General features: G+C 47.7%; 1 protein-coding gene across 1 annotated transcript in view; it reads right to left on the reverse strand.

Moving 5' to 3' along the window:
* Nucleotides 1-24331, reverse strand: part of LOC147985661 (uncharacterized) — a 32531-nt gene extending 8200 nt beyond the window's left edge. The window contains exon 1 of the mRNA XM_087541686.1: nt 24093-24331. Within this exon, the coding sequence (XP_087397812.1) occupies nt 24093-24331 (239 nt within the window). The remainder of the gene's footprint in view (nt 1-24092) is intronic.
* Nucleotides 24332-25270: the final 939 nt, after the last annotated feature.

The following is a 25270-nucleotide window of genomic DNA, read 5'->3' on the forward strand; positions in this document are numbered from 1 at the left end:
GCCCCCTTTCCTACTCTTCCTCACTCGCTTCCTTCCCTTCTCCTACTCCTACTAGGAAATGAGGAGTCCTACTCCCGGTGGGAGTAGGACTCCCCCCTTGGCGCGCCCTCCTCCTTGGTCGGCCGCCTCCCCCTAGCTCCTTTATATACGGGGGCAGCGGGCACCCCATGGACACAACAATTGATCATTGATCTCTTAGCCGTGTGCGGTGCCCCCTTCCACCATAATCCACCTCGGTCCTATCGTAGTGGTGCTTAGGCGAAGCCCTGCGTCGGTGGCATCATCATCACCGTCACCACGCCGTCGTGCTGACGAAGCTCTTCCCAGAAGCTCTACTAGATCGTGAGCTCGCGGGACGTCACCGAGCCGAATGTGTGCAGATCGCGGAGGTGCCATACTTTCGATGCTAGGATCGGTCGATCATGAAGACGTACGACTACATCAACCACGTTGTCATAACGCTTCCGCTTACGGTCTACAAGGATATGTAGACGATACTCTCCCCTCTCGTTGCTATGCATCACCATGATCTTGCGTGTGCATAGGAAATATTTTGAAATTACTTCATTCCCCAACACTATGATGTCTCTTACTGATTTACCGCTATCGTTTTGGGGTTATGCTTTAGAGATGGTTGCATTCACGTTAAATAGGTCACCATAGAAATCCATTGAGACAACACCATATGAACTGTGGTTTGGCAAGAAACCCAAATTGTCGTTTCCAAAAGTTTGTATATGTGAAAAAGCTTCAACCTGATAAGCTCGAACCCAAATCGGAGAAATGTGTCTTCATAGGATACCCAAAGGAGTCTGTTGGGTACACCTCCTATCACAGATCTGAAGGCAAGATATTTGTTGGTGAGTATGGATCCTTTCTAGAGAAGGAGTTTCTCTCAAAATAAGTGAGTGGGAGGAAAGTAGAACTTGATGAGGTAACTGTACCTTCTCCCTTATTGGAAAGTAGTTCATCACAGAAATCAGTTCCAGTGATTCCTACAGCAATTAGTAAGGAAGCTAATGATGATGATCATGAAACTTCTGATCAAGTTACTACCGAACCTCGTAGGTCAACCAGAGCAAGATCCGCACCAGAGTGGTACGGTAATCCTGTTCTGGAGGTCATGTTACATGACCATGACAAACCTACGAACTATGAGGAAGCGATGATGAGACCAGATTCCACAAAATGGCTTGAGGCCATGAAATCTGAGACGGGATCCATGTATGAGAACAAAGTGTGGACTTTGGTTGACTTGCCCGATGATCGGCAAGCCATAGAGAATAAATGGATCTTCAAGAAGAAGACTGACATTGACGGTAATATTACTGTCTACAAAGCTCGACTTGTTGCGAAAGGTTTTTGTAAAATTCATGGAGTTGACTACGATGAGACCTTCTCACCTGTAGCGATGCTTAAGTTTGTCTGAATCATGTTAGCAATTGCTGCATTTTATGATTATGAAATTTGGGAAATGGATGTCAAAACTGCATTCCTTAATGGATATCTCAAAAAAGAGTTGTATATGATGCAACTAGAAGGTTTTGTCGATCCAAAAGGTGCTAACAAAGTGTGCAAGCTCCAGTGATCCATTTATGGACTGGTGCAAGCCTCTCGGAGTTGGAATATACGCTTTGATAGTGTGATCAAAGCTTATGGTTTTATACAGACTTTCGGAGAAGACTGTATTTACAAGAAATTGAGTGGGAGCTCTGTAGCATTTCTAATATTATATGTGGATAACATATTTTTGATCGGAAGTGACACTGAATTTCTGAATAGCATAAAAGGATACTTGAATAAGAATTTTTCAATGAAAGGCCTCGGTGAAGCTGCTTATATATTGGGCATCAAGATCTATAGAGATAGATCGAGATGCTTAATTGGAATTTCATAAAGCACATACCTTGATAAAGTTTTGAAGAAGTTCAAAATGGATCAGTCAGAGAAAGGGTTCTTGCCTGTGTTACAAGGTGTGAAGTTGAGTCAGACTCAATGCCCGACCACTGCGGAAGATAGAGAGAAAATGAAAGTCATTCCCTATGCCTCAGCCATAGGTTCTATCATGTATGCAATGATGTGTACCAGACCTGATGTGTGCCTTGCTATTAGTTTAGCAGGGAGGTACCAAAGTAATCCAGGAGTGGATCATTGGACATCGGTCAAGAATATCCTGAAATACCTGAAAAGAACTAAGGATATGTTTCTCATTTATGGAGGTGATAAAGAGCTTGTCATAAATGGTTACGTCGATGCAAGCTTTGACACTGATCCGGATGACTCTAAGTCACAAACCAGATACATATTTTTATTGAATGGTGGAGCTGTCAGTTGGTGCAGTTCTAAATAGAGCATCGTGGCGGGATCTACGTGTGAAGCGGAATACATAGCTACTTCGGAAGCAGCAAATGAAAGAGTCTGGATGAAGGAGTTCATATCCGATCTAGGTGTAATACCTAGTGCATCGGGTCCAATGAAAATCTTTTGTGACAATACTGGTGCAATTGCCTTAGCAAAGGAATCCAGATTTCACAAGAGAACCAAGCACATCAAGAGACGCTTCAATTCCATCCATGATCAAGTCAAGGAGGGAGACATAGAGATTTGCAAGATACATATGGATTTGAATGTTGGAGACTTGTTGATTAAGCCTCTCTCACGAGAAAAACATGATCAGCACCAAGACTCCATGGGTGTTAGAATCATTACTATGTAATCTAGATTATTGACTCTAGTATAAGTGGGAGACTGAAGGAAATATGCCCTAGAGGCAATAATAAAGTTGTTATTTATATTTCCTTATATCATGATAAATGTTTATTATTCATGCTAGAATTGTATTTCCCTGAAACTTAGTACATGTGTGAATACATAGACAAATAGAGTGCCCCTAGTATGCCTCTACTTGACTAGCTCGTTAATCAAAGATGGTTAAGTTTCCTAGCCATGCACATGTGTTGTCATTTGATGAACGGGATCACATCATTAGAGAATGATGTGATGGACTAGACCCATCCGTTAGCTTAGCACTATGATGGTTTAGTTTATTACTATTTCTTTCTTCATGACTTATACATGTTCCTATGACTATGAGATTATGCAAGTCCTGAATACCGGAGGAACACTTAGTGTGCTATCAAACGTCACAACGTAACTGGGTGATTATAAAGATGCTCTACAGGTGTCTCCGATGGTGTTTGTTGAGTTGGCATAGATCAAGATTAGGATTTGTCACTCCGATTGTCAGAGAGGTATCTCTGGGCCCTCTCGGTAATGCACATCACTATAAGCCTTGCAAGCAATGTGACTAATGCGTTAGTTTTGGGTTGATGCACTAGGAACGAGTAAAGAGACTTGTCGGTAACGAGATTGAACTAGGCCTGATGATACCGACCATTGAATCTCGGGCAAGTAACATACCGATGACAAAGGGAACAACGTATGTTGTTATGCGGTTTGACCTATAAAGATCTTCTTAGAATATGTAGGAGCCAATATAAGCATCCAGGTTCCGCTATTGGTTATTGATCGGAGATGTGTCCTTCCTTCCCCTCCTTGTTGGACTACGAAAGGGAGGAACCTACTCCTAGTAGGAGTAGGATTACCCCCCCCTTGGGCGCGCTCCTTGAGGCCGGCCGGCCCCCTCCTCCCCTCCTTTATATACGGGGGAGGGGGCACCCCATAGACACACAAGTTGATTTCTTAGCCGTGTGTGGTGCCCCCCTCCACAGGTTTCCACCTCGATCATATTGTCATAGTGCTTAGGAGAAGCCCTGCGTCAGTAACTTCATCATCATTGTCACCACGTCATCACATTGACGAAACTCTCCCTCGGCCTCAGCTGGATCTAGAGTTCGAGGGACGTCACCGAGCTGAACGTGTGCAGATCGCGGAGGTGCCGTGCATTTGGTACTTGATCGGTCGGATCACGAATACGTTCTACTACATCAACCGTGTCACTAAACGCTTCTGCTTCTGGTCTACGAGGGTACGTGGACACACTCTCCTCGCTTGTTGCTATGCTTCTCCTAGATAGATCTCGCTTGATTGTAGGAATTTTTTTTGAAATACTATGTTCCCCAATAGTCTGCCAAACATGCCAGAGCTGAGGTGCTTCGTCGTCGAACCGACGAGCATGGAACCGGGATGCATTATGGTACGAGACTTTGATGATCCTTGGGACTCGAACGATGATATAGAGGAATCTGCAAAGGCCTTCAATGAAATGTTGGAGTCTTCAAAACGTCCTCTCCACGAGCACACTGAGCTTTGCCAGCCGGATACCATCTCACAAATAATGGCTCTGAAGGCTCAATTCAACTTGGGCAAAGAATGCTACGACGCAATCATGACAGTATTTGGACGTTTTGTACCCAAAGGTTGTCACATCCCTGCTTTTAGTCATGCATTAGGATTTGATGAACTTGTGCATCATGTTTAAATTTCTTTTAAACTTGAAATGGGGGCTAATCAACCCCAACACCCCCTGGAAATGCTTATTTCCAACAATTGGAAATTCAATGAACCCAAAATACCCTTCATAAAAGCCCACCATTTTTGGTTCTGGTTTAAACCTCTGCCAAAAATGGTCTTGCAATTTATGGAGCCATTGTGGATTTTTGAACAAGCCATAAGTATTTGAATTTGGGCATTTTAAATGCTATAAATATTTTAAAATGCTCAAATAATCTTGGAAGCATTTTTAGGCAGTTGAGAATATTCTCAAATGTGCCTCTGAATATTTCCAGGATTTTTGCAAATGGAATGGTATTTTAATCATTTCAATACATAGAGCAGAGCAAATAAAAAAGAGAAAACAAAAAGGAACAGAGGACTTACCTGGAAGCCACCTAGCAGGCCCACCTACTGGCCAGCCCACCTACTGTGCCAGCGAGCTGCTTGCACTCGCTAGCACAGGCAAGCAGCTGCTTGACGGCGAGCACAGCATGCGTGCCACGCAGCTGCCCGCCGCCTCGCCACTCCCCTCGTCGAGCTGTCGACGTGGGACGAACCCCCTCTCTCTCCCCGACCTCGCAGACACTCGCTCTCCTCCCCTGACCCTCTCTCTCGCCCTCCCCGACGACGCCCGAGCCGTCACCAGCGCCGCCGCACGTCGCAGCCGCGTCCAACGCCGTCCCCGAGCCGCGCCACCGTGTCTAGCAGCGTCGCCGTCGTCGACTACGTCGACTAGTCAAGCCACATGACGTCGGAGCCCTTGCAACATCGCCGTCGCCGTCGTCTTCAACCTCAGGCCGCCCGAGATCGCCGTCGCTGTTCCGACCACACCGAGCCTTCCCCGAGCACGCTGACCATCTCTGCGGCTTCCCAGTGAGCTACTGCTCCTCCCCCTTCTCTCCGCTTCGTCGCTAGAGCTCTGTAGCCGCCGTGCCTCTTTTGTCCGAACGCACCGCCGCCTGAGCTCGTCGCTGATGTAGCTCCGGCCGCTTAGCGGTCCTGCTAGCATGTCCAACGTGCTCACCGCATCGCGTAGATGTTGTAGGTGCTAGCGCCACGCCGCCTAGGCCACTGCAGCCACGCGCACGAGCTGACCCGAGCTTCGGCCTCCGCCAAGCTCGTCGCCGGCGATGCTCCGGCCACTCCCCGGCCAAGCCATCACCACGGCTGGATGCGAGCGAGCACCAACTGCCCATAGCTGCTCTCCGCACAGCAAATGGTGGCCTGTGGGCAAATCCCGCAGCACGCCGCCGCATCTGGCCTCGCCGCCGGCTAAACGCCGGCAGACACTGACCGCTGACCGACGAGGTTTGACCCCGCCGAGTCAGGTTGACTTCCCTCTCTCTCTCACTGACATGCGAATTACACTGTTAGTGCTAACTAACTAGGTTAGTTTAATTAGTATAGTCACTGACTAGTGGGCCCTGCCCAGTTAATTAGACTAACTAAACGTAGTTAGTGCACAGAGTCACCGACCAGTGGGCCCCACTGGTCAGGTTTGACTGGCCCCTGGCGCCTTTGACTCGCTGACGTCACAGTGACGTAGTGCTGATGCAATTATCTAATTTCTGGATTTATTCTTATATAGGAAATTCGCCAAAATAGCCTAAACTTCTAAAAATCATAGAAAATCAACCATAGATCCAAATCAAACAAATTATATATGAAAAATGATCAGAAAAATTAAATCTATCCATCTGTAATGGTTTCATGCATGACAAAACACTTTAACCTTGCTGTTTAGGTGAAACAAGCTAATACACTTATTATGCATAAGAACTTTAACTTTCATTTGAATCTTTGATTCGAATGAACCCATTTCAACTTGTTTCACATTGCATTAGGCAGGACACATCATTTTTCCATGTCATATCATGCATCATATTGTTGCATATTGCCATGTGTTGATTATGTTCTGCGTGTCCTTCGTGGTAGGTTCTGCCTCCAAGGATATCTCCGAGTATCCTACTGAAGGGTAGTACCCAACTACCACTCCATCAGGCAAGCAGCCCCATTGATCATATCGATACAATCCCATGTTCTCGCCTCTGCTCTCATTTACTGCATTAAGACAACAACGTTTCAAACTACTGTGTGCTACGGTAGTTGAAACCTTATCCTCTGCATGACCTGTCATTGCCACAGTAACTAGATGAAAACCACTAGCATGTGTAGGAATTGATTGAGCCATGTATGTGTTTCCTACCTTGCTATGCCTGTTATGCTTAGAGTTGGGTCAGGTCTGGTTCATCTGGGGGATGTGCTAGAGTGAAATGATTATGTTGGTAATGTGAGGGATGTGTTGAACATGTTTTGGTAAAGGTATCGATGAGAGGCCATGTAGGAGTACATGGTGGGTTGTTTCATTGAGGCCGTCCATAAGAACTGAGATCTGTATGTGTGATTTAAGATTCAATTACTACCATACATTGGGCCTGAAACCAATGGACCCTCTCGGCTTCTTAATAACCCTAGTACTCTGTCCAGGAGTTGCAATTAGTTTCTGGTGTTTGTAGGTTATGTGTTGGCGGCCGTGCGTAGCGCTGACCCTCGGGGTGGTCTATGTTGCGGTAGATACACCGTGGCCAGGTATGCCGGGCGCCCGTTTGGCGTCTCGGGACCCTATTCACATCGTTCGGGGCCATATGTGGAAACCTCGGCCGGACTCCCTGTGGATGGAACCTGGATAGGCGATAAACCTGGACTAGAGACTTGAGTGTTTAGGTAGGCTGTGGCCGACACCCTCGATGGGCTTCCGCTTGAAGGTTGCCGAGTACATGTCGTGTAAACGGCGGTAAGTGGTGAGAGCGTGTATGAAGAAGTACACCCTAGCAGGGTTAACACCATCTATTCGAATAGCCGCGTCCGCGGTAAAGGACTACTTGGTTGCCTATACAGTTCATAGACAAGTTAATGGTTACTACAAAAAGACTCAAGATAAGTGTGAGTATCGAGGATGGCTCTCTCGTAGGATGACGAGGGAGGATCCCGGGTGGAGTATTGTGTTGGTGATTAGTGGACTCGTGTGCAAAAACTATTTACTAGTGGTGTCTCATAGGATAGCTTAGGAAAGAGTCAAAGCTGGCTTGCTGCAATAACTCCACCACCTTCTTGAGAATGAGCATGTATAGTAGGTTCTGATGTAAGACTTGCTGAGTACCTTGTACTCATGTTTGCTTAATTACTGTTTTCGGACGACAACACCGCCCCCTCCGATGGGTTTTATGTAGATCTCGACGTCGATGAGTGACTTGCCACCCAGGTGGTGATCCTGGCCATGGAGGGCCCTATGTAGATAGACAGGCTTCGAGAAGCCTTCTTGCTTTCTAGTGTCTGTACTCAGACTATTTGCTTCCGCATGTGCTTGTATGCTTGTATGACTTGAGTGTCGGGTCATGTGACCCCTACCTGTATGAACATGTTATGTATGGCTCTCTTGAGCCTTTAAATAAAGTACTTGAGTTGTAGAGTTTTGTTGTGATGCCATGTTGTATTTGCACATATCGAGCATATTGTGTGTATGATTGAAATGCTTGGTATGTGTGGGATCCGACAATCTAGTTGTTTATCCTTGGCAGCCTCTCTTATGGGGAAATGTAGTCTAGTGCTCCTTGAGCCATAGTAGTCCGCTACAGCCCGGTTCACCGGAGTCCTGCTAGCCCAGCACTACTGCTCAGGACACTTGACTGGCCGGCATGTGTTTGACTTCGTTCCTATGTCTGTCCCTTCGGGGAAATGTCACGCGGTGACTTTCGGAGTCCTCCCTAGCCTGTTACAGCCCGGGTTCCCCGGAGTCCTATTAGCCCAGTGCTATAGCCCGGATTCACACGCTGATGACCGACATGCTCGATGTGATTCATGTATGCCTGTCTCCATAGGTCTGTGCCACTTTGGGTTCACGACAAGCCATGTCGGCCCGGGTTCTCTATCATATGGATGCTAGCGACACTATCATATACGTGAGCCAAAAGGCGCAAACGGTCCCGGGCCATGGTAAGGCGACACCCGTGGGGATGCCATGCGTGAGGCCGCAATGTGATATGAGGTGTTACCGGCTAGATCGATGTGACTTGGAATCGGGGTCCTGACAGCATGGGCATTAGAGCCGGACTGCCTATAGGTTCGTTGAGCCAAACTGGTCGATGTCGAGTATAGAAATGCTTTAGTTATATGTAGGGGAATTGATTGTGGGAGGGAACGTAAGGCTCTTTTACTGCTTTACGTTATGCCCTCTGATCTGAGTCATTCTCTTCTCATTCAATGTGGGTTAAGGACTAGGCTCTCTTCTTCTATTAGGTTCACGTGTTACTAATCCGTAGTAGCTTATAGGATTGTTGCTACCAGCCATAGTACAGTTTCTACTACTTTTAGTATGTTGCCAATTGAATCAGAACCTTGATATGATGTTGTTGAGTGGTATTGCAAACTGTTGTGGATGTCTCGAATCTTTTTCTGAGCATTTACAGCCGTTATGCTGTCCGATTTCCCCTAGAAAAATTCTAATGCCTTTGCATTATTCTGTGCTTTCACATGGCCACCTGTTCGCAGAACCAAGTGGTTCATCTGACCCGGTTCCTTGATGTGCCCGGCCACACGGCCATGTTGGTTCGAGTGATGGTCGAGTCAGGCTATCGGTGGTATCCGGAATATACCGTCGAGGAGCAGTTCAGATACTTCAACCAGAGTCGGTACCTCTGTACCGTCAGGATATATCCCTCTTATCCTAGAGCCACTAAGCCCCTTAACTGTTCCTATGGACTTGGGGTCACTATTGAGATGTCTGTGCAGGATGCAGCCTATTCAATGATGACTATCATTCGAGCCAGGACTGCCTTGCTTCAGAACACCGACTTTCGTTACATTCCAGCCTCACTTCCTGGAGCACAGGGGTACTATCAGGCCTTGTACTATGACTCTACACATGAGGAGTCACTACTCCGCACCACTGCCGAGATGCTCGAGGATAAGGACCACGAAAATCGGGCCTTGCGTATGGAGATTTTCCACACTCGTTCTGATCATTGGGCCACTTTGACTCGGTTTGCACCTGCGGTGCAAGCAGGATACATGGACATGAGGGACCTGTACCCTGTACGGTCTGGATTGCCAGATTGTATGGAGTGGCGCGATGTAGGAGGCATCACCCCTCCTCGTGGTCCCCGTCTGCCACCACCTGTGGGACCAAGGCCACATCCGAGTCCCTATGGTCCGCAGGCTCCGCAGGACCGTCTGTTCCCAGATGATCATGTTCCACTTCTAGGCTTTGGTGGTGACTTCTATGAGGATTACTACGAAGCTGTCTGAGCTAGTAGTAGTTTCACTAGTACCGTAATAGTTGTATTCTCCACAGTCCTGCGTGACCTGTGGGATACGACTTGGTATGTATCACGATCCGGAGGTGTAGAAAAATAATGTATAGGAACTTGGAATGCCTTCGATGAGATGTAATGTCTTTCACCATAGTTGTACTCTAGCCTGGGCTTGTACTAAACTATGTACGGTGTGTATGACCAATGGTATATATATGGCAGTTTCTATATTACCATGTCGTGCAATGAACATCTTAGCTATCCATGTTATCCATTACATTCTGCACTTCCTTGCTAAGTTTGTGCCATCCTTATCTAAACCATTGTCTTGTTTTCTCCTAGGAGGGTCAACACCCGCAGCAACCCTGCTGCCCCGGAGCAGGGGGAAGCCAGTGCAGTTAGGGGTGAAAATCTGCCTCACCCGCCTTCTCTGGCCGAAGTTATGCTGGAGGCGGAAAGAAACAAGCGTGAGGCTAACCGCTTGCTGGAGCGGATTGAGCAGAACATTGCACGCCATCAGCGAAATGATTTGGTGTCAATCAATGACTTCATCAAGTTGTACCCACCAAAGTTCAATCATTCCGTCGAGCCCCTCGACGCGGATGACTGGCTCCGCAGCATCACACACAAGCTACGTTCTGCTAACGTAGCCGAAGCTGATAAGGTTACCTATGCTGCGTATCACCTCGAAGGCCCTGCTAGCCTTTGGTGGGAAAACTTTGAAGCTATGCGCCCGGTCGGCCAAATCACTACTTGGGCTGAATTCAGTGAGGCTTTCCGTGAGCATCACATCCCGGAAGGTCTCATAGATCGCAAGAGGGAAGAGTTCTGCAATTTCACCCAAGGAAGACCGATTGTGGATGCATATAGTCATGAATTTGGGAATCTGGCACGATATGCTCCTGAAGAGGTATCCACCGACGCTAAGAAGCAGGCAAGGTTCCGCAAGGGACTTAGCCCTAAGCTTCGCCGCGATCTTCATCTGCACGAGTGGACCTCCTTTCAGAAGTTGGTCAATAAAGCCATCAGTGCTGAGACAGGCCAGTCTGACTATGACGCTTCATGCAAGCACTCTCGTGATTTTGGCTCTTCATCCTGCTCTAGATCTCAGAAGCGTCGGGTGTGGATTCCAAGCACGGCACTGCCACCCAGGATCATTCCGAGGCCATCCTTCGAGGCGCCTCGCCCCAACCAGCAGTTTGCACCGTCCAAGCCCTATGGTGGCCGCGCTACTAATGCTGCTCCACGCCCCAATGTTGTGACATGTTTCAAGTGTGGAGAGCTGGGTCACTATAGTCGAGAGTGTCCCCAGAACAACAACCCCAATCAGTCTGGAAAGTCCGTTGGCCATGGTAAGCCAGCGGGAAAGACATTCTATGCCAAGCCGGTCACCACTACACGTGGCCATGTCAACTATGTCTCAGCTGAGGAGGCTCATGAGGATCCTAACGTCGTCCTTGGTATGCTCCTTGTTAATTGCCATCCGGCATCTGTTCTTTTCGATACTGGAGCATCTCATTCATTCATATCTGAGAGCTATGCTTGATTGCATAACACAACATTCTGTGACATGCCCACTACCATGGAAATTCAAACCCCTGGCTCTAGATGGCAAACCTCTAGAGTAAGCCATGGGAATGAAATTCTTGTCGATAGACTTGTCGTCCTTGCATCCTTAATAGATCTCAAGTCCTTGGACATAAACATCATCTTGGGTATGGACTGGATGTCAGCTCATTATGCTAAGATTGATTGTGCCACTAGAACCATTCAACTTACTCACCCATCGGGCAAGACAGTCAATGTCTTAACTCGAGTGGCCAAGCGCCAGCTTTACTCCCTAAATGCCAACCCCCTTCTAGACCTTGAAGATATTCCGGTAGTCCGAGACTTCCCGGATGTCTTTCCAGAAGAACTGCTAGGTGTTCCACCTGACAGGGATGTCGAGTTTGTGATAGACCTTGTTCCAGGAACCGTTCCAATTTCTAGAAGACCCTATAAGATGGCACCCTTAGAACTAGCCGAGCTTAAGAACCAACTCGATGAGTCCTTGAAAAAGGGTTTCATCCGTCCTAGTTCCTCTCCTTGGGCTTGCCCCGTCCTCTTCGTCAAGAAGAAGGATGGAACGGATCGGATGGTTGTAGATTACCGACCTATCAACTTGGTCACTATCAAGAACAAGTATCCGCTTCCCAGGATCAACGATCTGTATGATCAGCTCGCTGGATCCTCAGTCTTTTCCAAGATGGATTTGAGGTTGGGCTACCATCAAATCAAAATCAGAAACGGGGACATTCCCAAAACGACCTTTGTTACTCGTTATGGCCAATATGAGTACACCGTTATGTCCTTCGGTTTAACCAATGCCCCAGCCACCTTCTCTCGGTTAATGAACTCGGTCTTCATGGAGTATTTGGATAAATTCGTCATAGTATACCTCGATGACATACTCATCTATTCCAAGAATGAAGAGGAACATGCCGAACATCTAAGGCTGGTATTGACGAAACTTCGAGAGCATCACCTTTATGCCAAATTCTCCAAGTGTGAATTTTGGTTGCCAGAAGTGACCTATCTAGGCCATGTAATCTCTGGTAAGGGTATTGCTGTCAATCCCGAGCGAGTTCAAGTCGTCCTTGATTGGACTCCACCTGAGACGGTCAAGCAAGTTTGGAGCTTCCTTGGCTTAGCGAGCTATTGCCGCCGCTTCGTCGAGAATTTCTCCAAGGTTGCTAAACCTCTAACTGAACTCCTCAAGAAAGATAAAAAGTTCGAGTGGACCCCACAGTGCGAGTTCAGCTTTCAGGAACTGAAAAGACGCCTGACATCTGCTCCCGTACTGGTACCACCAGATTTCTCCAAGGACTTTATTATCTATTGCAATGCCTCGCGACAAGGACTGGGTTGCATACTCATGCAAGATCGTTAGGTAATTGCCTATGCTTCATGGAAATTACACCCCCATGAGGAAAACTATCCCACACATGATCTAGGGCTTGCAGCTGTAGTCCATGCACTCAAAACTTGGCGACATTACCTTCTCGGCAATCGTTACGAGATCTTCACCGATCACCAAAGTTTGAAATATATCTTCACCCAACCGGATTTGAATCTCAGGCAACGATGTTGGGTCGAGTTGATCTGGATTACGACTTAGGAATAACTTACACCCCGGGCAAGGCCAATGTCATGGCTGATGCGCTAAGTCGTAAATCCTATTGTAACAACCTAATGTTACAACAAAGTCAACCACTTCTCCATGAGGAATTTCATAAAATTAATCTTCACATTGTTCCTCGAGGATTCCTATCCACCCTGGTGGCGAAGCCTAACCTTATGGATCAGATCATAACCGCCCAACAGTATGATAAGGGCATATCCCGAATTAAGTAAAACATCGCTAGCGGAGTTGCGAAATGTTTTTCCATGGATGAGCGAGGTGTTGTCTTCTTCGAGAACCGCTTGGTGGTTCCCAAGAAATAACATTTACGCCAGTTGATTCTTAAGGAAGCTCATGAATCCCCTCTCACCATTCATCCTGGTAGTACTAAAATGTATCAATACCTACGCCAGAGGTTTTGGTGGACTAGGATGAAGAGAGAAATTGCTCAATACATTGCTAGTTGCGATGTCTGTAGTCGTGTTAAAGCAGAGCATCAACGGCCTGCTGGCACCCTTCAACCTTTGGCTATTCCTGAGTGGAAATGGGATAAAATCAGTATGGATTTCATTACTGGGTTTCCCAGGACCAAGAGAGGGAATAATGCTATCTTCGTCGTGATCGACCGTCTTTCCAAAGTAGCCCATTTCCTACCTGTTCGTGAGAGTATCACCGCTAGCCAGCTAGCTGACCTATACATCTCCCGAATAGTGTCTCTTCATGGTGTCCCATTGGAAATTAACTCAGACCGTGGGAGTCTCTTCACCTCCCGATTTTGGGAAAGTTTCCAAAATGCTATGGGAACTTGTCTCTCTTTTAGCACCGCCTTCCACCCTCAATCAAGTGGCCAAGTAGTGTGAGTCAATCAAATTCTGGAAGATATGCTTCGAGCTTCTGTCATTCGGAATGGGTTGGGAGAAATGCCTTCCATTCGCGGAGTTCGCTTATAACAATAGTTATCAAGCTAGCTTGGGCAAAGCTCCTTTCGAAGTTCTTTATGGACGAAAATGTCGAACGCCTCTTAACTAGTCACAAACTCTTTGGCCCGGATATGATTCAGGAAGTAGAAGAGCAGGTTCGCGTTATTCGTGAGAAATTGAAAACAGCCCAATCTCGTCAAAAGAGCCAATATGATCGTAAACATAAGCTCATGACTTTTGAAGTCGGCGAGAAGGCTTACCTTCGGGTTACTCCGTTAAAGGGAACCCATCGTTTCGGTATCAAAGGCAAATTGGCTCCTCGTTACATTGGACCCTTTCGCATTCTTTCCAAAAGAGGAGAAGTTGCCTACCAATTGGAACTACCTTTGCATCTTTCCAGAGTTCATGATGTCTTCCACGTTTCTCAACTCAGGCGTTGCTTCGTGGATCCTATCCGTGGAGTGGACCACGAAATGCTTGATCTACAAGATAACCTCTCATATCGGGAATATCCCGTTCGTATCCTTGATCAAGCCGAGCGTACCACTCGACGCCATAACATCAAGTTTATCAAGGTTCAATGGTCACACCATTCCGAAAAGGAAGCCACTTGGGAACGGGAGGATCGTCTTCGACTTGAGTACCCCTCCTTCTTCCCGACGAGTGCTGAATCTCGGGACGCGATTCTTTTGAGTGGGGGTGAGTTGTCACGTCCCTGCTTTTAGTCATGCATTAGGATTGGATGAACTTGTGCATCATGTTTAAATTTCTTTTAAACTTGAAATGGGGGCTAATCAACCCCAACACCCCCCCTGAAAATGCTTATTTCCAACAATTGGAATTTCAATGAACCCAAAATGCCCTTCATAAAAGCCCACCATTTTTGGTTCTGGTTTAAACCTCTGCCAAAAATGGTCTTGCAATTTATGGAGCCATTCTGGATTTTTGAACAAGCCATAAGTATTTGAATTTGGGCATTTTAAATGCTATAAATATTTTAAAGTGCTCAAATAATCTTGGAAGCATTTTTAGGCAGTTGAGAATATTCTCAAATGTGCCTCTGAATATTTCCAGTATTTTTGGAAATGGAATGGTATTTTAATCATTTCAATACATAGAGCAGAGCAAATAAAAAAGAGAAAACAAAAAGGAACAGAGGACTTACCTGGAAGCCACCTAGCAGGCCCACCTACTGGCCAGCCCACCTACTGTGCCAGCGAGCTGCTTGCACTCGCCAGCACAGGCAAGCAGCTGCTTGACGGCGAGCACATCATGCGTGCCACGCAGTTGCCCGCCGCCTCGCCGCTCCCCTCGTCGAGCTGTCGACGTGGGACGAACCCCCTCTCTCTCCCCGACCTCGCAGACATTCGCTCTCCTCCCCTGACCCTCTCTCTCGCCCTCCCCGACGACGCCCGAGCCGTCACCGTCGCAGCCGCGTCCAACGCCGTCCTCGAGCCGCGCCACCGTGTCTAGCAGCGTCGCCGTCGTCGACTACGTCGACTAGTCAAGCCACATGACGTCGGAGCCCTTGCAACGTCGCCGTCGCCGTCGTCTTCAACCTCAGGCCGCCCGAGATCGCCGTCGCTGTTCCGACCACACCGAACCTTCCCCGAGCACGCTGACCATCTCTGCGGCTTCCCAGTGAGCTACTGCTCCTCCCCCTTCTCTCCGCTTCGTCGCTAGAGCTCTGTAGCCGTCGTGCCTCTTTCGTCCGAATGCACCGCCGCCTGAGCTCGTCGCTGATGTAGCTCCGGCCGCTTAGCGGTCCTGCTAGCATGTCCAACGTGCTCACCGCATCGCGTAGATGTTGTAGGTGCTAGCGCCACGCCGCCTAGGCCACTGCAGCCATGCGCACGAGCTGACCCGAGCTTCGGCCTCCGCCAAGCTCGTCGCCGGCGATGCTCCGGCCACTCCCCGGCCAAGCCATCACCACGGCTGGATGCGAGCGAGCACCAGCTGCCCATAGCTGCTCTCCGCACAGCAAATGGTGGCCTGTGGGCAAATCCCGCAGCACGCCGCCGCATCTGGCCTCGCCGGCAGCTAATCGCCGGCAGGCACTGACCGCTGACCGACGAGGTTTGACCCCGCCGAGTCAGGTTGACTTCCCTCTCTCTCTCACTGACATGCGAATTACACTGTTAGTGCTAACTAACTAGGTTAGTTTAATTAGTATAGTCACTGACTAGTGGGCCCTGCCCAGTTAATTAGACTAACTAAACGTAGTTAGTGCACAGAGTCACCGACCAGTGGGCCCCACTGGTCAGTTTTGACTGGCCCCTGGCGCCTTTGACTCGCTGACGTCACAGTGACGTAGTGCTGATGCAATTATCTAATTTCTGGATTTATTCTTATATAGGAAATTCGAGAAAATAGCCTAAACTTCTAAAAATCATAGAAAATCAACCATAGATCCAAATCAAACAAATTATATATGAAAAATGATCAGAAAAATTAAATCTATCCATCTGTAATGGTTTCATGCATGACAAAACACTTTAACCTTGCTGTTTAGGTGAAACAAGCTAATACACTTATTATGCATAAGAACTTTAACTTTCATTTGAATCTTTGATTCGAATGAACCCATTTCAACTTGTTTCACATTGCATTAGGCAGGACACATCATTTTTCCATGTCATATCATGCATCATATTGTTGCATATTGCCATGTGTTGATTATGTTCTGCGTGTCCTTCGTGGTAGGTTCTGCCTCCGAGGATATCTCCGAGTATCCTACTGAAGGGTAGTACCCAACTACCACTCCATCAGGCAAGCAGCCCCATTGATCATATCGATACAATCCCATGTTCTCGCCTCTGCTCTCATTTACTGCATTAAGACAACAACGTTTTAAACTACTGTGTGCTACGGTAGTTGAAACCTTATCCTCTGCATGACCTGTCATTGCCACAGTAACTAGATGAAAACCACTAGCATGTGTAGGAATTGATTGAGCCATGTATGTGTTTCCTACCTTGCTATGCCTGTTATGCTTAGAGTTGGGTCAGGTCTGGTTCATCTGGGGGATGTGCTAGAGTGAAATGATTATGTTGGTAATGTGAGGGATGTGTTGAACATGTTTTGGTAAAGGTATCGATGAGAGGCCATGTAGGAGTACATGGTGGGTTGTTTCATTGAGGCCGTCCATAAGAACTGAGATCTGTATGTGTGATTTAAGATTCAATTACTACCATACATTGGGCCCGAAACCAATGGACCCTCTCGGCTTCTTAATAACCCTAGTACTCTGTCCAGGAGTTGCAATTAGTTTCTGGTGTTTGTAGGTTATGTGTTGGCGGCCGTGCGTAGCGCTGACCCTCGGGGTGGTCTATGTTGCGGTAGATACACCGTGGCCAGGTATGCCGGGCGCCCGTTTGGCGTCTCGGGACCTATTCACATCGTTCGGGGCCATATGTGGAAACCTCGGCCGGACTCCCTATGGATGGAACCTGGATAGGCGATAAACCTGGACTAGAGACTTGAGTGTTTAGGTAGGCTGTGGCCGACACCCTCGATGGGCTTCCGCTTGAAGGTTGCCGAGTACATGTCGTGTAAACGGCGGTAAGTGGTGAGAGCGTGTATGAAGAAGTACACCCTAGCAGGGTTAACACCATCTATTCGAATAGCCGCGTCCGCGGTAAAGGACTACTTGGTTGCCTATACAGTTCATAGACAAGTTAATGGTTACTACTAAAAGACTCAAGATAAGTGTGAGTATCGAGGATGGCTCTCTCGTAGGATGACGAGGGAGGATCCCGGGTGGAGTATTGTGTTGGTGATTAGTGGAATCGTGTTCAAAAACTATTTACTAGTGGTGTCTCGTAGGATAGCTTAGGCAAGAGTCAAAGCTGGCTTGCTGCAATAACTCCACCACCTTCTTGAGAACGATCATGTATAGTAGGTTCGGATGTAAGACTTGTTGAGTACCTTGTACTCATCTTTGCTTAATTACTGTTTTCAGACAACAACACCGCCCCCTCCGATGGGTTTTATGTTCTCTAGTGTCTGTACTCAGACTATTTGCTTCCGCATGGGCTTGTATGCTTGTATGACTTGAGTGTCGGGTCATGTGACCCCTACCTGTATGAACATGTTATGTATGGCTCTCTTGAGCCTTTAAATAAAGTACTTGAGTTGTAGAGTTTTGTTGTGATGCCATGTTGTATTTGCACATATCGAGCATATTGTGTGTATGATTGAAATGCTTGGTATGTGTGGGATCTGACAATCTAGTTGTTTATCCTTGGCAGCCTCTCTTATGGGGAAATGTAGTCTAGTGCTCCTTGAGCCATAGTAGTCCGCTACAACCCGGTTCACCGGAGTCCTGCTAGCCCAGCACTACTGCTCAGGACACTTGACTGGCCGGCATATGTTTCACTTCGTTCCTATGTCTGTCCCTTCGGGGAAATGTCACGCGGTGACTTCCGGAGTCCTCCCTAGCCTGCTACAGCCCGGGTTCCCCGGAGTCCTGTTAGCCTAGTGCTACAGCCCGGATTCACACGCTGATGACCGACATGCTCGATGTGATTCATCTATGCCTGTCTCCATAGGTCTGTGCCGCTTTGGGTTCACGACTAGCCATGTCGGCCCGGGTTCTCTGTCATATGGATGCTAGCGACACTATCATATACATGAGCCAAAAGGTGCAAACGGTCCTGGGCCATGGTAAGGCGACACCCGTGGGGATACCGTGCGTGAGGCCGCAATGTGATATGAGGTGTTACCGGCTAGATCGATGTGACTTGGAATCGGGGTCCTGACAAAGGCCATGTATTACCTGCAAACATGTACCAGCCAGACAAAATCCTCTGTGCTCTTAAGATGCCCTATGTGAAGATACATGCATGTGAGAAAGGATCTGCCTTATTTAGGCTTCAGTATGCAGACTTGAACTATTGTCCCATTTGCAAGTCATCCAGGTATGTTGTGGTAGACAACGGTATGGGTGAGAAGAAGCAGACCAAAATCCCCGTTAATGTTCTTCCGTATATGCCAATCGTACCAAGACTTCAATGTCTTTTCATGGTCGAAGAGACGGCCAGACAGATGACATGGAACAAAATGGGCAAAAGAACCCAACTAGATGCATATGGAAAGTTGATTATGGTGCACACATCGGACGGTGAAGCATGGAAGAGCTTCAATGCATTACATGATGACAAAGCGGCAGATCCGAGGCATCCTTGAGTCGGCATCAACACGGATGGGTTCAGTGTGTTTGGTCTGACAGCAGCCCAATACAGTTGGTGAAAACTTTGTTTTTGCCACTCTAGTTTTTTCCAACTTTTCTTATGCCACTCTAGAATTTGACATTTCACTTTTGCCACTCTTATCTTTTGACAATATATCACTTTTTCCATTCCGTGGCAAAAGCAAAAAATTTACAGTGGCAATTGTGATACATGTCAAAAGCTAAGAGTGGCAAAAGTGAAATGAAAAATTATTGTTTTTGCCACAGAATGGCATTTGTGATGTATTTTCAAAAGCTAAGAGTGGCAAAATTGAGATGTCAAATTCTAGAGTGGCGTAAGCAAAGTTGGCAAAAACTAGAGTGGCAAAACAAAGTTTTCCCATACAGTTGTTGGCCTGTATTTGTCTTCCACTCAATCTCCCCCCGGACAGATTATGCAAAGAAAGAACATTTTCCTGACATTGATAATTCCAGGGCCCGACTATCTGGGGAAGAATATGAATGTGTACATGAAACCACTGAAGGACGAATTGCAAGAAGCCTGGGATAATGGGTTAAAGACATACGACACCTTTAGAAAATGGAACTTCATAATGCATGTCTAGTACATGTACTCGACGCATGACTTGCCGGCGTATGCGCTATTCGTTGGCTGGTGTGTGCATGGAAGGTTCCCATGCCCCACATGCACGTGATCTCTTGAGTTTCATTGGCTTCAGGCTGGTCGCAAGTTTTCTTGCTTCGACATGCATAGACAGTTCCTGGATCATCGCCATAAGTTCAGAAAGACAAGAAGAACTTCATCAGGGGTAGAGTTGTCAAAAACTCTGCACCACCTGCATTGATAGGCCAAGAGACCCTGTATCAGTTAAACGCTCTTGAGCCAGATCCAGAGCATCCAGGGTATTTCAAGGGGTATAATTCGAAACACGCCTGGACTCACAAGACATGCTTGTGGGATATGCCTTACTTCAAAGACCTCCTTTGCCCACACAACATCGACGTGATGCACACTAAGGAGAATATCACCGAGGCACTTTTTGGTACATTGTTCGGCATAGATGGGAAGTCAAAGGATAATACTAAGGCTAGAGTCGATCTAGAGGCGCTATGTGATAGGACATTACAAAACATGAACGAACCGAAAGGAAAGCAGAACTGGACGAAGCCAAAGGCATGGTTCAATCTTGGAAGGCCAGCTATGAGGGAAATTATCTTGTGGGTGCAACAGCAGTTGATGTTCCCCGATGGGTATGCAGCGAATCTAAAGAGAGGAGCGAGTCTTGATAAATTGAAGATATTTGGTCTCAAGAGTCATGATTGGCACATATGGATTGAGCAGGTAATGCCGGTGATGTTGCGTGGCTTCATCCCTGAGGATGAATGGCTAGTACTCGCAGAGTTGAGCTATTTCTTCCTGGCCTACTAGAAGAAATGGAAGAGTTGGCGCCGGAGTTGATCTGCAAGTTAGAGAAGATCTTTCCACCGAGCTTCTTTAATCCAATGCAGCACTTGATTTTGCATCTCCCAACCGAGGCAAGATTGGGGGGGGGCGTGCAAATTTTTTGGTGCTACGCAACTAAGATGATGCAAAAGACACTACGAGCAAAATGTAAAAATAAACATAGAATTGAAGCATCGATGGATGAGGCATTCATTACTAAGGAGGCGTCAAACTTTGTGACAGCACACTACGAAACCAAAAATTGTCATTTGCATAATCCGAAGCCTCGGTACAATGTTGACGACCCTAAAAAGGATGGATCCAACCTCAGCCTATTCAAAGGGGATCTCGCACCAGCTGATGCTTCTAATTCCTTAATGTTGGATTCGAAGAATGGCAGATCATTTCATTATATATCCTCACCAACCTAACAGAAGTGTGGCCGTACAGTGAGTAAGTCCTCGGTACATTGTTTTGCTACTTCTTATTCCTGAATAAATTTGATATAGTCGATACATCGCCACTTTCTCGTATGGAGCGGTGATCCAAAAGGATTCCGTCGAAGAGTATGAGTTTCTGGCAAAGCATGGAGGCGACTATCCGGGTTTCATCTCTTGGTTCAAGCAAACAGTAATTTCCATTAGACCATTTTATTTCTTTGTCTAATTTGTGGCTAATGCAACAATCCCTTTCGTATTAAACTTGTAGGCTAATTCAGAGTTAATGGACGCCGAATTGAGACAAGTTGCTAATGGTTTTGACTTTAAGGTCCGTTCATTTGACAAATACGACATCAACGGGTATCGCTTTTGTACCTATGGCAAAGAGCTATCTATGGCCGACCGAAAGTCTACAAATTGTTGTGTCTCTGCTATCGGCGAAGGAGATACCGATTATTATGGAAGAGTTGAAGCAATTTATGAACTTCAATTCTATGGTGCAAACCCACCAAACGTCGTAGTCTTCAAATGTAATCGGTTCCAGCCAAAGGAGACTAGAAGGACTCATGAACACTTAGGGCTAGTGCAAATCAAACAAAGCAACCATTTGGATGTTCCTGATGTCTATGTTATGGCTCAACAGGCAATCCAAGTTTTCTATCTACCATGGGCCTGTCAAAGTGATCCAAATGTCAATGGTTGGGATGTCGTTTATGAAGTGTTGCCACGTTTAGACCACCACCCCCAATGAAGAGGATTATGAAGGGGAATTCTTCCAACAAACATGTATTTCCAAAAAATGTTTCAAGAACCGCTCTACTTCACCCCAGAACATTGAAGTAGACAGCGACAGTGAACCCGACTTCCCTCCTGAGCCAGAACAAGAAGAGCCAAACTAGAAGAGGCTACTGCTGTGGATGACCTGTCAATGCTTGACCGATTACGTAAAGGTGGCCTTCCACATGATGATGCATTTATTAATGATGATGATGAGCACGTCATTACTGATAGTGACGATGATGATGCATTTGTTGATCTCGGAGCATTTATTGAACCCGATGATCCAGATTATCATTAGGTATTCAATTTTTTATGTTGTACTTGATTTATATTGTTACTTGTATGATTGTATATTTATATAGTTAATTGTATAATTTTCTTACTTTGTATGATTGTTTCTTATACATAGTGCCATGGTCTTGATTTCCGTCCCCGTCGGCCCTCGCCCGCTTTATGATTCGGATGTGGTAAATTCTCGTTTATAACTATTTGTTGCATTTCACATTTATGACAATTATGGCCATCAAGTTGACATAGAGATATTCTAATCTAGGAGGTATGTGAACCAAAATTTGAAACCGACCCTCTTGTTGAGAAGTTAAATTTAGTTGAAAAAGAAAATGAGTATTTCAAAGAAAAAATTAAAAGAATTGAAGAAGAGAAGATGACATTGGAGTTGTATGTTGCCGATGTCATTGATGATCATAAGATGAAGATGAATGCAATGCGCTTGAAGATGGATGCAATGCGCCTGAAGCTAAAGAAGATTAGAAAATATGCCATTGATAATGATGCTTGGTATCATTATGCCGTTGGATCCATTGTTACCTTTGTTGCGATATTCATCGCATTTGTTGTGATGAGGGTAAGTTTTCTCTAGTGTTTTGCTTAACAAATGCATAATTAGATTTTTTTTCCCTCCTAATGGCATAATTACCTAAGTTAGATAAAAATGGCATTAGTTAGAAGAATAAGAAGATAAAGAAGAGGAGAGGAGAAAAAGAAAGAGCAGAAAATTTCTTCTTCTTCTTCTAACTTTCTTCTTTCCCAATTTGCAGATTTGCTTTCGATGAGGAAGCTTGCGTTGATGGAGTCTACTCTTCTCCTTGTGCTTCCTTTTTGTTTTGATTTTGTAGGATGAACAATGTGAAACTTGCTACCTACATATGTATGTATGGTTGAAACCATTGTATGCTTGTTGTTGGATATGTTGTATATGGACTTTTCATTGGTATGTATATGTGTTGGATGATCATATCCATATGGCAGGGATATGATTTGGTATGTATATGTGTTGTTATGCTTGTTGAAAGTATCTTCAAATGTGTGTGTGTGTGTCTAAAATTCTATCAAATTGAATGAATTTAAGAAAAAAATAGAAAAAGTAGGGAATGTACAGGCTCTTGGCCGTCTGCTGGTGGACGGCAAAGAGCTTTGCCATCAGCCAGCAGATGACATAGCTGCCACGTGTCAACTACCTGTGCAACCTGGGGGCACTGGGCTGGCCTATATGGTTGCTTTGCCGTCTGCTGGCGGACCGCAAAGAGCTTTGCCTCTTTGTCGTCGGCCAGCTGACAACATAGCATGCCACGTGTCAGCTACCTGGGCTGGCCTACATGAGCTCTTTGTCGTCCGCCCGCAGACGGCAAAGCACGTCGTTAACCCCCTAACGGACCTAACCTTCCATGTGTGCCATCCAGGCTCTTTGCCGTCTGCCGGCGGACGGCAAAGACCATTTCATCTTTGCCATCCACCAGGAGATGGCAAAGAGGCCTTTGTCGTAGCTTGGTCAGCCGGACTTGTTGTCATCTGCTGGCTGATGGCAAAGGCCTTTGCCGTCCGCTAGGCATGCCTTTGCCATCAGCCATGGCAGACGGCAAAGTGTCTGATTCCTGTAGTGGTGGTGGTGAGGCCAGGGAGCAGGGGGTGGTAGCAACCGGGTCAACTCCCCGGTCCATAGCGCCACGCACGGGGCTGAGCACCGCCGGAGTGGGATTGTCAGCGAGGGGGCCTAGGACATCTAGGGGAGGGGTCGGCGCCTCCCCCATGATCAGCACGTCAGAGGGGAGGGCGGTGGGGCAGCATGGCGAGGAGGCTGGGAAGACCACCAGGGAAACACTCGACGCGTGGCTCCCCTCCAAGGCCTTGCCGCCCAGGCCCGTAGAGCCGTCCCGGGGTAACGGTGACACGGGGAGGGGAGCCAGCGCGACCTGGCGGCCATGGCCCCCAGCAGCAGGCGATGGAGGCATAGGCGAGGGAGAACGGGAGCGCGAATCGTCAGAGCCCACTTCATCATTAGAGTGGTGGGAGCGGTGGTGGCGGCTGCCATGGTAGTCTCGGTCGGTCCCGGGGTTGCCACCAGGCAGCCCATCGTCGGAGAAGCGAGGGCAGACCACATGGTTGGGGGCTCAGGGGTGATCTGGAGGTCAAAGCCCTGTTCATTGAAGAACACCCGGATGGTGGCACAAAGCTTGCAGGAGTCCAGGCACTTGACCTTGACCCAGACCTCCTCCTCTTTGTGGATGGATAGCTCGTCCACCACCACCACCTTGCCCAGGATCCGGGACATCTCGCAGATGACGACCTCAGACGGATCAATGTCTGGGAGGCCGGCCACGAGGATCCAGGCCATGTCCAGGACGGCCACCGCCTTCGGGTCTAGGATCGGCTCAGTGATGGCGACGACGAGCTAGTTGAGGATGAGGGTGATCTGGCCACTGCTGGTGGCATAGCCGTAGCTGATGGTGTCGGGGAAGATCACGGTGAGGATGTTGCCGGCGGTAGGGGTGACCACCCAGTCCCACTGGCGCCGGTAGAGGTGGTTGAGATTGGCCTTGATCATCTCCGGGGAAGCCACCCCATCCACCACTGTGACGATCGCGTGTAGTGAGGGGGTGGGTGGAGGGATGTCAGGACATCAAGGTGGAAGAACCTCAGCCCCTCGATGCCATGGCCATACATCATGAGCTCAACCGGCACCGGTCTATTCGGGCACAGAAGGGCGGGGTGTCCTGGATCCTTGCGGATGTAACAACACTGAGGGTTGACGCAGTTTACTTGAGAGTGGCCCGCCACACCACAATTGAAGCAAGGTGGGCGGAGGAGACCGGACACCGGCCCTGGGGCGGGCAGGGCGGGAGCAGCCAGGTTGCTGGGGCCTTGACATTGGTGCTTCTTCTTCTTGCTCGGTCCTTGGCGGCCGCGAGATGGCGCACCACCCACAGCGCCCCCGGAGGCCGGAGTAGGCGCGGTGGCTGTATGCGGTGGCACATACTTCCGAGTGGGAGGCGGCCGTGCTTTTTGGCGAGGGGACGGGGGGCGGGGTGTGTGAGTCGGCGATGGGCTTCGACCGTGACGCAGAGTAGGGGAGGGCGAGCGGCGCCGGACACGCCAATCACCCGCCGCACCCGAGGGCGAGCGAGAGCGGCCACGCCAGTCGGACCGGCCAGGGGATCAGTGGTCGTCGCGGCGGCCGTCCCGGAGATCACGAAGCTCCCACCAGAGATCCTCCTCGCGGCAGAGCGCATCTGGGGATGGCGGGGGAAGGTCGCGCCGTTCGTCGAGGCGCCTG

The sequence above is a fragment of the Triticum urartu genome, chromosome 2A (assembly GCF_056163025.1).
Source record: "Triticum urartu cultivar PI428250 chromosome 2A, HENAU_Tu73, whole genome shotgun sequence".
Lineage (NCBI taxonomy): Eukaryota > Viridiplantae > Streptophyta > Magnoliopsida > Poales > Poaceae > Triticum > Triticum urartu.